General features: G+C 40.5%; 1 protein-coding gene across 1 annotated transcript in view; it reads left to right on the top strand.

Annotated features, from left to right (window-relative positions):
* LOC110486154 (beta-1,4 N-acetylgalactosaminyltransferase 1) overlaps positions 1–13,140 on the top strand; it is a 34,379-nt gene extending 21,239 nt beyond the window's left edge. The window contains exons 6-11 of the mRNA XM_036938113.1: positions 1,514–1,691; positions 1,788–1,874; positions 5,241–5,422; positions 9,372–9,515; positions 10,366–10,597; positions 11,829–13,140. Of these exons, the coding sequence (XP_036794008.1) occupies positions 1,514–1,691; positions 1,788–1,874; positions 5,241–5,422; positions 9,372–9,515; positions 10,366–10,597; positions 11,829–12,013 (1,008 nt within the window). The 3' untranslated portion in view covers positions 12,014–13,140. The remainder of the gene's footprint in view (positions 1–1,513; positions 1,692–1,787; positions 1,875–5,240; positions 5,423–9,371; positions 9,516–10,365; positions 10,598–11,828) is intronic.
* Positions 13,141–14,126: the final 986 nt, after the last annotated feature.

The following is a 14,126-nucleotide window of genomic DNA, read 5'->3' as shown; positions in this document are numbered from 1 at the left end:
TTCATTTATTTAGCCTATTAATCGGACTAAAATTATCATATAATAGCAATATTAGCCATAATTTCTTTAATGGAAACGTTCAATTACTATTCATGTTTATCCCTACAAATCATGACTAAATGTTTAGCGCTACAAATCAATTGTCTTTGTCAAGTGTGCTCCTCGTGTCTTGATATAAATGTATATTCTATTCTCTTCACAAATGGTAAACTCATCTTGCTTATCACATTTCCATGGCTTGAGGTAATTTACCCCCAGAATCATAGCTCTATATTTTTTAAACCACTAACCTATCGATAAAAGCAAATGGTCAATTAAGGCATTATTTTAATGATGTCATATGCGATTTTTAAACATTTATAACATTATGAAAGCAATATGAACTATCAGAGACAATGGCCAGTGCTTAAACATGTATTTTATTTTATTCCAGGTCAACAATTTTGTCCCACCTGGCTCTCCTGTAACTTCTCCCAGGCTAACACCCAAGACTAGCTAGCATGATACTTAAAACCTATGCTGTTGTTTAGTCACTAGATGGGTTAAGACATATGTATGCACAACCGAAAAAACATTTTGTGGTCCGATGCAGGGAGGTCATCCTCCGCATTAGGGATGTGCTGATTTCACATTCTAGCTTCTGTGTCATCTGAGAAACTGGGCATGTTACTTTCGCCCTGTGTTACTTTCATCCAAGTGTTATGATACTCCTGATTTGTCCCACAGATGGTTTGTTTTATGTTTCTACCGTTGTGACTAGATGGAGTAAGCCTACACCAGCTTAATCTCGTGGACACATCTGTTGTTGACAACTGTAGCATTGTAGCAAACCCTAACCTATTCTCCTAACCTGCTGCGTTACTTCTCCTAACCTGCCATGTTAATTATCCAAACCTGCTATGTAAACAAACCATCTGTGATGACAAATCATCAGTACCATCACACCAGTTCTCCCTGTGTTCCTTTCCTTTTTGCAATGAAGTAAGCAGCCAATTGTTTTTTCCCCCACTGGTTCATTCCTCAGTTACGGTATGTCTGTTTGAGACTGCATTGATATGAACTGGATTGACAAGGTAAATATTTTATATAGCTAACTGCCTTCCACAGACAGTTGCACAAATATTAAAGGCACTAAATGCCCATGTTCAAATGAAAGTTTTACCATAAAGAACAAATGAATCCACCTATTTTTCACATTTGTTTACAATGAAAGAAATGCCTACAAGTGTTGTGCTTCAAAAGATACAAATACTTTTTGAACTATACATCTAAATTCTAAATATCAATTCACATGGTGTTGTTCTGCTTCAATCTAACTTCTAACAACAAAACTTAATTTGAATACACCTTTGAGGAACTCAATTGATTAGAGTGAGAGAAGTATGCAAATGCTAACAAGAACCACATTGATTCAACAACTGTACAATCACATAAGTTCCATAGAAGTGGAAAATGGTCCTTCTCAACCTTTGGCCTGAGTTTATGAAAACGCTATGGTGTTATGTACCTACAGGTGACTCTGAGTGTGTCCAGTGGTGTCCTGGCCATCGAGGCCCTTGGAGAGGGGGACAAAGACGGACAGGGAGAGAAAGAGATCACTGTCCAGTCTACCAGCCTATCTGACCTCAACAATCTTCTGGGACAAATTACCTACACCAGCACTGTGTACCGAATGAGGACTGGAGATCTGGGTAAGGCCGTAGATCCAGGTTTCCTACCATAACCATGGCTTCCTCTCTACATCTGAGACCATCATATGACACCACCCTTCCCTGCTCTTTCACCAGCTCACTTCACGTTTGAACACCATGAGGCTGTCTTCCCCATTGTCATCCAGCAGACATCAGTGCCTGTTTTATATGACATAGGAAATGGTGAGATCCCCTTTATTCCCTTGTAATGTAGCCAGTATCTGAATGTGAAATTGGGGAGAAGGAATCAACCATAGGGTGAGGATCAAGACTGGGGATCAGAGTAGTGGGATATAAATAAAGGCTACACAAAAGATAATGTGATTGTTAATTCATTGTTTTTGGTCACGAAGCTTCCACAGATATGAGCAAATGGCAGCGTCTTTAAACTGCAAAACTTAGGGCTATCATCAGGTACCAAGATTAGGTCATTTTGAAGAATTATGACATCACCATTCATAAACTCAGCAAAAAAAGAAACGTCCTCTCACTGTCGATTGCGTTAATTTTCAGCAAAGTTAGCATGTGTAAATATTTGTATGAACATAACAAGATTCAACAACTGAGACAAACTGAACAAGTTCTACAGACATGTGACTAACATAAATGGAATAATGTGTCCCTGAACAAAGGGGGGAACAAAATCAAAAGTAACAGTCGGTATCTGGTGTGGCCACCAGCTGCATTAAGTACTGCAGTGCATCTCGTCCTCATGGACTGCCCCACGTTTGCCAGTTCTTGCTGTGAGATGTTACCCCACTCTTCCACCAAGGCACCTGCAAGTTCCCGGACATTTCTGTGGGGAATGGCCCTAGCCCTCACCCTCCGATCCAGCAGGTCCCAGACGTGCTCAATGGGATTAAGATCCGGGCTCTTCGCCGGCCATGGCAGAACACTGACATTCCTGTCTTGCAGGAAATCACGCACAGAACAAGCAGTATGGGTTGTGGCATTGTCATGCTGGAGGGTCATGTCAGGATGAGCCTGCAGGAAGGGTACCACATGAGGGAGGAGGGTCTCTTCCCTGTAACACACAGCATTGAGATTGCCTGCATTGACAACAAGCTCAGTCCGATGATGCTGTGACACACCGCCCCAGACCATGACGGAGCCTCCACCTCCAAATCGATCCCGCTCCAGAGTACAGGCCTCGGTGTAACGCTCATTCCTTTGACGATAAATGCGAATCCGAAAAATCAACCCTGGTGAGACAACCGCGAATCGTCAGTCAAGAGCATCTTTTGGCAGTCCTGTCTGGTCCAGCGATGGTGGGTTTGTGCCCAACGTTGTTGTCGGTGATGTCTGGTGAGGACCTGCCTTACAACACGCCTACAAGCCCTCAGTCTAGCCTCTCTCAGCCTATTGCGGACAATCTGGGCACTGATGGAGGGATTGTGCGTTCCTGGTGTAACTCGGACAGTTATTGTTGCCATCCTGTACCTGTCCCGCAGGTGTGATGTTCAGATGTACCAATCCTGTGCAGGTGTTGTTACACGTGACCTGCCACTGCGAGGACGATCAGCTGTCCGTCCTGTCTCCCTGTAGCGTTGTTTTAGGCATCTTACATTGCAATTTATTGCCCTGGCCACATCTGCAGTCCTCATGCCTCCTTGCAGCATGCCTAAGGCACGTTCACGCGGATGAGCAGCGACCCAGGGCATCTTTCTTTTGGTGTTTTTCAGAGTCAGTAGAATGGCCTCTTTAGTGTCCTAAGTTTTCATAACTGTAACCTTAATTGCCTACCATATGTAAGCTGTTAGTGTCTTAATGACCGTTCCACAGGTGCATGTTCATTAATTGTTTATGGTTCATTGAACAAGCATGGGAAACAGTGTTTAAACCCTTTACAATGAAGATCTGTGAAGTTATTTGGATTTTTACGAATTATCTTTGAATGACAGGGTCCTGAAAATGGGACGAGTTTATAATGAAAATATGAAAGCAGAGCAAACATGCTGTCAGCTTGCCAACTTCAACATTCCATAACCCTACTTCCTCCATTCCTGAAAATTGGGCTTTAAGCATCTTCATCATGAGCTCCACAAACTCTGGTGGCTTACCAACTTCAACATGCCATCACCTAACTGCTATCAGCAAGGCTAGTGTATTGACATAGTCAGGTCATAAAAGTATTGGCACCCTTGATAAAGATGAGCTGAAAAGACTATAATATAAAAAACACTGAGTTGCTGTATATTGTATGCAAGAAAAGAGAGGTTATGTTATAGTAATACAATTGCTCAGAGAATGAGATTTTGTTTAAGAACTAACTCGGGTCAAAAGGATTATTTTCAACATTTCTCCATACAGCATATTTGATGTCCTGGTACTTGGTAAAGTTAATGATGCCGTTGACCTTAAGGGGCCCTGGACCAGTGGAAGCAAAAATAGCCCCATAATATCAAAGATCCACCACCATGCTCAATGGGTGATTCTGATATATGGGTGACATATGGTGAGTATGCAGGCCATGGAAGAACTGGGGCATTTTCAGCTTCCAGGAAGTGTACAGATCCTTGCGACATGGGGCTGTGCATTATCAAACATGAGGTAATGGTGGCAAGTGGCATGACAATGGGCCTCAGGATCTTGTTACGGTATCTCTGTGCATTAAATTGCCATCGATAAAATGCTATTGTGTTCGTAGCTTATGCCTGCCCATACCATAACCCCACCGCCACCATGGGGCACTTTGTTCAGTGTTGACATCAGCAAACTGCTCGCCAACACAACGCCATACACGCTGTCTGCCATCTGCCTGGTCCATTTGAAACCGGGATTTATCCATGAAGAGTATAATTCTCTAATGTGCCAGTAGCATTTGCCCACAGAAGTTGGTGACGACGCCAAACTGCAGTCAGGTCACCTGCTGCTTCCCTGAGGTGGTTTCTGACAGTTTGTGCAGAAATTCTTCGGTTGTGCAAACCCAGTTTCATCAGCTGTCCGGGTGGCTGGTCTCAGAAAGACAGATGTGGAGGTCTTGGGCTGGTGTGGTTGCATGTGTTCTGTGGTTGTGAAGCTGGTTGGATGTACTGCCAAATTCTCTAGAATGACATTGGAGGTGGCTTATGGTAGAGAAATTAACATTAAATTATTTGCCAACACCTCTGGTGGACATTCCTACAGTCAGCATGCCAATTACACGCTCCCTCAACTTGAGACATCTGTGAAATTGTGTTGTGTGATAAAACGGCACATTTTAGAGTGGCCTTTTATTGTCCCCAGCTCAAGGTGCACCTGTGGAATGATCATGCTGTTTAATCAGCTTCTTGATATGCCACACCTGTCTGGTGAATGGATTATCTTGGCAAAGGAGAAATGCTCACTAACAGGGATGTAAACAAATTTGTGCACAGCATTTGAGAGAAATAAGCTTTTTGTGCATATGGAACATTTCTGGGATCTTTTATTTGAGCTCATGAAACCAACACTTTACATGTTGTGTTTATATTTGTGTTAAGTATACAAATCAAACAGACACGTCCACCTCCAATTGCAGTAGGATCTAGGATGTCGCTGCGTTAAACCAGAGATGATTTCTCATTGCAGATATCAACTACCGGGTGACCATCGTCACCAAGACGTTTCTGAGATACACCGAGCTGCAGGCCCTCATCAGTAGCATAAGGACCTATTACAAGGACATCAAAATCATCATCGCCGATGACAGCCTGGAGCCACAGAAAGTGAACGGCTCCAACATTGAGCAGTACATCATGCCCCCAGCACAGGTACAAGCTGGTTTTCGTCAAATTGAAAACCTCAAAGTGGACATTCAATGTGAATTGATGATGAACATAACATACATATTGAGCATGTGTGATTGCATTTCTGAGTTGAAAGGAACAGAAATAAGATTTTATTGAATTGTTATTGTTAATTATTGTGATGTGCATGTCTTAAATAACCCAGGTATACAGTGGGGCAAAAAAGTATTTAGTCAGCCACCAATTGTGCAAGTTCTCCCACTTAAAAAGATGAGGCCTGTAATTTTCATCATAGCTACACTTCAACTATGACACAAAATGAGAAAAAAAATCCAGAAAATCACACTGTAGGATTTTTAATTAATTTTTCTGGATTTTTCTAATTTTGTCTGTCATAGTTGATGTGTACCTATGATGAAAATTACAGGCCTCTCTCATCTTTTTAAGTGGGAGAACATGCACAATTGGTGGCTGACTAAATACTTTTTTGCCCCACTGTATGTATTTGTCTCCAGGAACAGATCTGTGCAATAAGGGCAACCTGCCATAGACCTACACGTACAGATGTAGGATCTTAATTTGAGCCAGTTTGCTACAGCAGGAAAGTAATCCTGCAGCAACAGGAAACGTGGATTATAATAAATGGACATTTTATTAGGGGTTGGTGCTTTTTTCGTTAGGGAAAATTAAGTCTGAAGTTTTAAAGTGCACATTACAAGCGTTAGCTGTGCAAGAATTCTCTGCAACAAAAGAGTACATTTTATATCCTACATATTGTTAGGTTCTAATTCTGAGTAAAACACTCAATGGACATTATGAAAGCTTAACCAAGTTTATTCTTCCCAGAGGATCAATACAGCTGCATTAGACAAAACATGCTTCCACCACCACAAGTATATATATAAATACTCCTATTTAGGCCCTCCTCCTTTCCAATCTTTACATATTTTATAGTTTGACAGGAAGACTAAGTTATGGGGTAATAAAACATTCCTTCTCCCTTAAGGTGATCTAACCTGGAGTCAACCCCCTTGATGTCTAATCCAAAGATCTCCACGCGTATCACCTATAGCAAACCTGTGACTTCCACCTGTCTACCCATATTCCACAGCCACCTGGCTCGTACAGATAACCATTAACTTCTGATGTAAAAACCAGTCTCTATCACCCCTCAGATACTTACTTACTTCTGATGTATCATGTCTCTAGGATAGCAATGTTCCCAGTTTAACCCAGAATCCAACAATATGTAACAAACTCCAGTCGGCCACACTGGAATTGAATAAAAAAATACATTTGAGAAGAACGCAGACAACCACCAAAGCCTTGAGAAGTTTGAATTGTCACTATCAGTAGCAGCAGTCCAACAAATTAACAGGTTTAAGCAACAGCCTTCGCAAGCACGCACGTTTATCTCATTCACAGTGGCTATTGTTGAAGCAAAAGGTCTGTTTTAAATGGCTGCATTTACACAGGTCTTTTGACCAATCATATCAGCTCTGAAAAAGAGCTGATGTGAAAAGATCTAATGTGATTGGTCAAAAGACCAGCGAGTGGAAAAAAATATTACAATTTGGCAGCCGGCGTAAACACAGCCTACCTGGCTCTAACATGAGTCCTTTGCCCTGATCTTGTCCACATTCTTATTGTGCCCACATTTTTAGACAGGTGTAGACAATTAAGAGTCATTGTGATCTAATTGTTATCACATCTTCATGACCTCCTCCCGAGGTCGACACGCATTGTGGCTAGATATCTTACAAGTGTAGACGGATGTGGACAGTGAAATCGTTTAAATCATCATTATCCCGCCCTCTAAAATCATTGACAGGTGACGCCATTGACTTATGGCATCAATATGTCTTCAAATAAATATTATTTAGAAAGAATATCTGTCAAATATTTTGGACACAGGGAGGCACTAGAATATGGTCACAATGCAGACACAATGGAAGGTTTAGAGGCATTTTATTACCATGTGTAGATGCAAACGTTACAATGGGGACAGGTGCGTTGTCAGTGGGGTGGAACCCCCCTGAAATTTGATTGCCTCCCCATTCTCACTGGGTCAGAGCGCTGTCAAACTGGCTCAGATTGTAGGTAAATGTCCGCTATTAGCAGTTAAGTGGTTTTGGTTTTCTTCCTACACATTTCGCTCTAACTTTAATTATGACCCCATTCCTGAGCGGTAAGACTGTTTCCCTTCACAATGCTCACCAGCCACGCAGGAGACATTAGAAGGTACTGTGACAAAACCGCAATTGAAAGAAATTCAGATATTTTTCAATTATCAATATTTGTATGATGCATTTCAGTCACTTACTGATGCAAATACAAATTGTTACACCTTTGCCATTATTCAAGTCATTTTATGTATTTTCTTATTGGCCTTATCAACATAGAAAATTGTTGTAGTTTTTGTGCTACAATGGTTAAAATAAGCTATTCTGTAACAATATAGCTAAAACCACTATTGTTTGTCAGTGTCAGGGTAGCCTGTCATTTCGGTCATTTATGTGGTATTTAAAAAAGATTCCGCTAACTCCAGCAATGTTAATTGCTTTCACCAATCTAACCATATCAGATTTTAATTTGACTGTCAATATATATTGAGCAGTGGAGGGAGGAGCTGTAACAGGACAGGCTCTTTGTAATGGATTTTTTTATTTGACCTTTTAGGCATGTCAGTTAAGAACAAATTCTTATTTTCAATGACGGCCTAGGAACAGTGGGTTAACTGCCTGTTCAGGGGCAGAATGACAGATTTGTACCTTGTAACCTTCCGGTTACTAGTCCACCGCGCTAACCACTAGGCTACCCTGCAGGAATGAAATATTAAGAGAACACCTTCCTAATATTATTGAATTACCCCCCCCCTCCCCCTAATTAATATAATAGTTTGATTAAGACATTTGCATGCTTTGTAAAGAAGAACAATTTCCGTAACAATCCTGTTTACAGGGACACACCTGAAATCAGGCTACCTAATGCTACTTTGATAAATGCAGACAAACGTCAATTAAAATGAACGTTCTACCACAGCGATCATGCTATTTTTGGGAAGCATGTTTTATTCTGAGTTCGGACATATAAAGTATGAATGTGAACTACTTCTAAGAGGCAAACATGCAGTTGTTCCCGAAAACACTTCACTAGCGCTAAAGAGGGAGGCTCGCTGGGCTGGTGTTATCACATGCGCAAATCCAATACCTCTGGTACGCTGATTTAAGGTGTTTACATGTCCTAATCATTTGAAAGATTGCCCAGAAAACCAGGTGTTTTAATCAGCCTATGCTTACTTTATTTTGACCTTACGCCAATTAAGATAAACAGAGTAAGGTGTTTAGATGACTATTGCATAATCTGCCGACTGCCATAATCAGTTTAATATCCAATTATTCGTGTGCATGTAAACGTACTCACTGATTGAAGTGGATTTAACAAGTGACATCAATCGGGGATAATAGCTTTCACCCGGATTCACCTGGTCAATCTCTGTCATGGAAAGAGCAGGTGTCCGCCCATTTGTTAGACATCTGCAGCTGCTAAAGAATTTCCGTTAGTGCAGGGTTTCCTTTCCTATGTTATACGGGTGTAGGATCTTCATTTGATCACTGTTGCTGGGAATTTTCCTGCACCGCAGAAAATACAGATGAGCTACAGATGAGCTTTGAAAACCCATACTCACTGAAAACCCATACTAACACATGGCTATATTAACAGTATTGCACTTTTTATTTGGTGTAATTTTGGCCAGCTAATAGCCTAACCACCAATCAAGCAACATTATGTACTAAACATTCAAATTCCTTTGCTGCAGGACTATTTTGCAATGACAATGCTGGTCAAATTAAGATCCTACATCTGTATGCCTTTGAACATTCTGCAGTTACAATTCTTTTATAGGATAAAAAAAAAAATCACAGATGGGCACTGCTACAAAGTAATTTTGAGGACATTTTCCTTCCCAAAGGGCTGGTTTGCTGGCAGGAACCTGGCTGTCTCTCAGGTCACTACCAAATACTTCCTCTGGGTCGATGACGACTTCCTGTTCACAGACAAAACCAAGATTGAGAATCTGGTGGAGGTGATGGAGGCCACACCAGAACTAGATGTGGTGAGCAGAGTAACTGTAGCCTGATCCCCAATCTGTCACCAGGCTAGAACAAGTGTTACCTGTTTTGCTTAAACTTGGGCTGGAACACTTTCTCTTTACAATATTGATGGTGTCAAGGTCCTCCCCTCCAGTGAGGTTCGAAACCTTGGTGTGATACTTGACAGCCAGCTCTCGTTTGAGGCCCTCATCAAAAGTGTGACCAAAGCCCAATTTTTCAATCTATGGAACACTGGCAGGTTACGACCTCACAGTCTGCAGCTGAGCCACTCACCCACTCCTTTATCTCATCCTGTCTGGACTATTGTAATGTCCTGTTTATTGGTACATCTGCCAAGTGTTCAAAACTGTGCTGCACATGTTTCAAGGACCTCTGCTAATTCTATTTTAATGTCCTCTGGATCCGACAACACATGAATATAGCTTTGTTTGTTGTCTTTTTTTCCAGAATATTGGAAAAAAAGGGTTCCAAAAGGGTTCTACAGCTGTCCCCATAGGATAAACCAATTTGGTTCAAGTTCAAATATTTTGGTTACGGGTAGAACGCTTTTGGGTTCCATGTAGAACCGTCTGTGGAACAGTTATACTACATGGAAGCAAAAAGGGTTCTACCTAGAACTAAAAATAATTATTCAAAGGGTTCTCCTATGGGGACAGCAGAATAATAATTTTAGGTTCTAGATAGCACTTTTTTTTTCTACGAGTGTATGTGTTTTTCTGTGCTTTGGATTGTTTTTATTGTATTTGTTTCCTACGCATTGGGTCTGAGAAATGTGCTTTACAAATGAAATGAAGAATTATTATTATTTCTACTACATGTGGACCTGCTCTGTTCTCTGCCTCCTGTGATCAGGTGGGCGGCTCTGTGGCGGGTCACGGCCAGTTCTACTTCTCTTTGGTGTACGAGGAGGGTAATGGGGAGGACGGGGGTTGTCTGAACAGAAAGGGTGCAGTGACATACCAACCTGTTCCAGGCTTCCCTACCTGCTCCTTCACCAGCGGGGTGGTTAACTTATTCCTGGGTCGCACCGACGCCGTGCGCAAAGTGGGCTTTGACCCCCGGCTGAAGAGAGTGGCGCATTCAGGTGGGCTTTATTACATTTTTTATTTATTTAACCTCTATATATCCAGGAAGTCCCACTGAGGTTTGAAAATCTCAATTAGGAGGGATATGAAATAACACATATGGAATCCTGTAGTAACCAAAAAAGTGTTACACAAATCAAAGTACATTTTATATTTGAGATTCTTCAAAGTGGAAATCTGAGAGAATGCCAAGAGTGTAAAGCTGTCATCAAGGCAAAGGGTGGTTACTTTGAAGAATCTCAAATATAAAATATATTTTACTACATGATTCCATATGTGTTATTTCATAGTTTTGATGTCTTCACTATTATTATACATTGTAGAAAATAGTAAAAATAAAGAAATACACTTGAATGAGTAGGTGACCAAGCTTTTGACTGGTAATATATATATACAGTGCCTTGCGAAAGTATTCGGCCCCCTTGAACTTTGCGACCTTTTGCCACATTTCAGGCTTCAAACATAAAGATATAAAATTGTATTTTTTTGTGAAGAATCAACAACAAGTGGGACACAATCATGAAGTGGAACGACATTTGATATTTCAAACTTTTTGAACAAATCAAAAACTGAAAAATTGGGCGTGCAAAGTTCAAGGGGGCCGAATACTTTCGCAAGGCACTGTATATATCCTTTTTTATAATTTTAGGAGGGAGACTTGGCCGATATGTATTCTGTATGTAGATATACAGTATGAGAAGTGCACAATGTGTATGACAGAGGTATTGTGTAATATATGTACAATGTTGAGTGTGTAATGTACAGTCAGCTTATTTTGTACTGTACATAGCAGTACTTTGTGTCTTAAGACAATTTTCCTACCAGGGACATTAAAGTTCATCCTATGCTAAGAGGGCAGTTAAAAGCCCAGTAAAAACAGTTGCACACATTTCACATTTACATTTGAGTCATTTAGCAGACACACGCTTATCCAGAGTGACTTGCAGGAGCAATTAGGGTTAAGTGCCTTGCTCAACAGCACATCGACAGATTGCAGCAAGTCTGTAAACTATGTCAAGAGGAAATCTGGAAAGCTGCGTCAATAAGAAAGACAGATGGACACATTTGAGACTGATGTTCAGTTTCAGTGTTGTGTTAAGTTTTGAAGAAGTCAATTGTTTCTATAGATGATTATTATCATGTTGCTGATATTACGCTTAAGGCACTGCTCTGTCTTTGCTAATTCATCTTTGGTCCATTCCATTTTCCCTGTCCATATGTTTGTTTCAGAGTTCTTCATGGATGGGTTGGGCAGTTTGCTGGTTGCCAGCTGTAGTCATGTCAGCATCGACCACCAACCCAAAATTGAAAACGCAAAGTACTCGTCGTTCCGAAATCAACAATCAAAAGACGTAGAAGACAAACTAGCCCACCACTTCTTCAAGAACCACCTGAAATGTATCCATTATGGATAGTTTACAAAGAAGTAAACAGTGAAAATAGTGGCTCAATAGTGAGGTGCAATAGTCAAATATGTAGTCGTGGCATCCCATCTGTAGTGGCGCAGTTATCTTCAAAAAATGTAAAGCCACAGGTATCTGCAGGAAGCAAATGAGTATGAGGTGATCGTCGGTTTGGAAAATGTAACCGATATGGCTTTCACTCATATCAATCACACCATTAAAATAATCAGGCGCATCACAAAGAATGACATCAATGGTTTTGTCACTATAGCCCAAACATGAAGGACACAATACACCTTGAATTGGTATCTTTTTTTGACTGTTTATGATAAAATAATGGTTTTACAGAGTCACATTTAGAGCAGTCTAAAAACTGTGTTGCTCTAGGTACTTTCTCTACTGAGCTCTGTGGTCACAGGAGTGACAGAGAGAATATAGTAGACGGTTGCTGTCAAAAAGTGATTGAGTTATTCCTGTGTCCTGTGTTAATGCCCTTTTTAAGGACATTCTGTTTGGATGTTCTCACGCTATTTCGGGTGTGCTTATTTAAATTGATAGTGAAGCTGTCTCTTTGAAGTAAAGCACATGCTTGAAATAAAACGTAATGGCCTGGTGATTGATGTGTGGTGTACAGACCTTTTTAAAGAAAATGTGTTTGAAATTTGGAAACAGGTTTTGTAGTGAACTTATGGAGCTCCTATGTAGTGAGCTTGTGACCCCTTGCAGAATGAAAGAGTCATTTCCGGGTAGGTCTGCCTGAGTATAAGTAAGTGCTAGACTTGTCCTGTGATCACTATGAGTGACAAGAAACCTCAAAAGAGAGAAACTACAGAAAACCTGTATCCTAGACCAATTCTAGGTGTATTGTGTCATTCATGTCTGGGCCACAATGACAAAACCATTGATGCCATTATTTGTGATGCACCTGATTGAGGGGTGGGGGGGGGGGGGGGGTCTTGATTGCATTGGGAGGTGTCAGGTTACAAGCTATGGGTTTACAAGCAGAGGAAAATACTTAAGGACTTATTTCTAAGAAAAAATACATTTTACAACAAAAATAATAATTATACATTATCGTTCAAAAATTTGGGGTCACTTAGAAATGTCCTTTGTTTTTGAAAGAAAAGCTCATTTTTTTGTCCATTAAAATAACATCTAATTGATCAGAAATGCAGTGTAGACATTGTTAATGTAGTAAATGACTATTGTAGCTGGAAATAGCAGATTTTTATGGAATATCTACATAGGCGTACAGAGGCCCATTATCAGCAACCATCACTCCTGTGTTCCAATGGCACGTTGTGTTAGCTAATTCAAGTTTAAAATTTTAAAAGGCTAATTGATCATTAGAAAACCCCTTTGCAATTATGTTAGCACAGCTGAAAATATTTTTCTTTGCAACTCAGCCTAGAAGGACAGCATCCTGGAGTCGCCTCTTCACTGTTGACGTTGAGACTGGTTTCCTCTTGCTCAGTTGTGCACCGGGACCTCCCACTCCTCTTTCTATTCTGGTTAGAGCCAGTTTGCGCTGTTCTGTAGTACACAGTGTTGTACGAGGTCTTCAGTTTCTCTGCAATTTCTCGCATGGAATAGCCTTCATTTCTCAGAACAAGAATAGACAAACAAGTTTCAGAAGAAAGTCCTTTGTTTCTGGCCATTTTGAGCCTGTAATCTAACCCACAAATGCTGATCCTCCAGATACTCAACTAGCCTAAAAAAAGCCAGTTTTATTGCTTCAGCACAACAGCATAACAGTTTTCAGCTGTGCTAACATTATTGCAAAGGGGTTTTCTAATGATTAATTAGCGTTTTAAAATGATAAACTTGGATTAGCTAACACAACATGCCATTGGAACACAGGAGTGATGTTTGCTGATAATGGGCCTCTGTACACCTATGTAGATATTCCATAAAAAATCTGCTGTTTCCAGCTACAATAGTCATTTACTACATTAACAATGTCTACACTGTATTTCTGATCAATTTGATGTTATTTTAATGGACATAAAATGTGTTTTTCTTTCAAAAACAAGGACATTTCTAAGTGACCCCAAACTTTTGAACGGTAGTGTATAAACATTTATTGGGTATTAAAGTGTAGTATTGTATAATAATAATAATATGC

The sequence above is a fragment of the Oncorhynchus mykiss genome, chromosome 12 (assembly GCF_013265735.2).
Source record: "Oncorhynchus mykiss isolate Arlee chromosome 12, USDA_OmykA_1.1, whole genome shotgun sequence".
Classification (NCBI taxonomy): Eukaryota; Metazoa; Chordata; class Actinopteri; order Salmoniformes; family Salmonidae; genus Oncorhynchus; species Oncorhynchus mykiss.
Note: the sequence above shows the minus strand (reverse complement) of the source record. Positions and strands in the feature narration are given on the sequence as shown.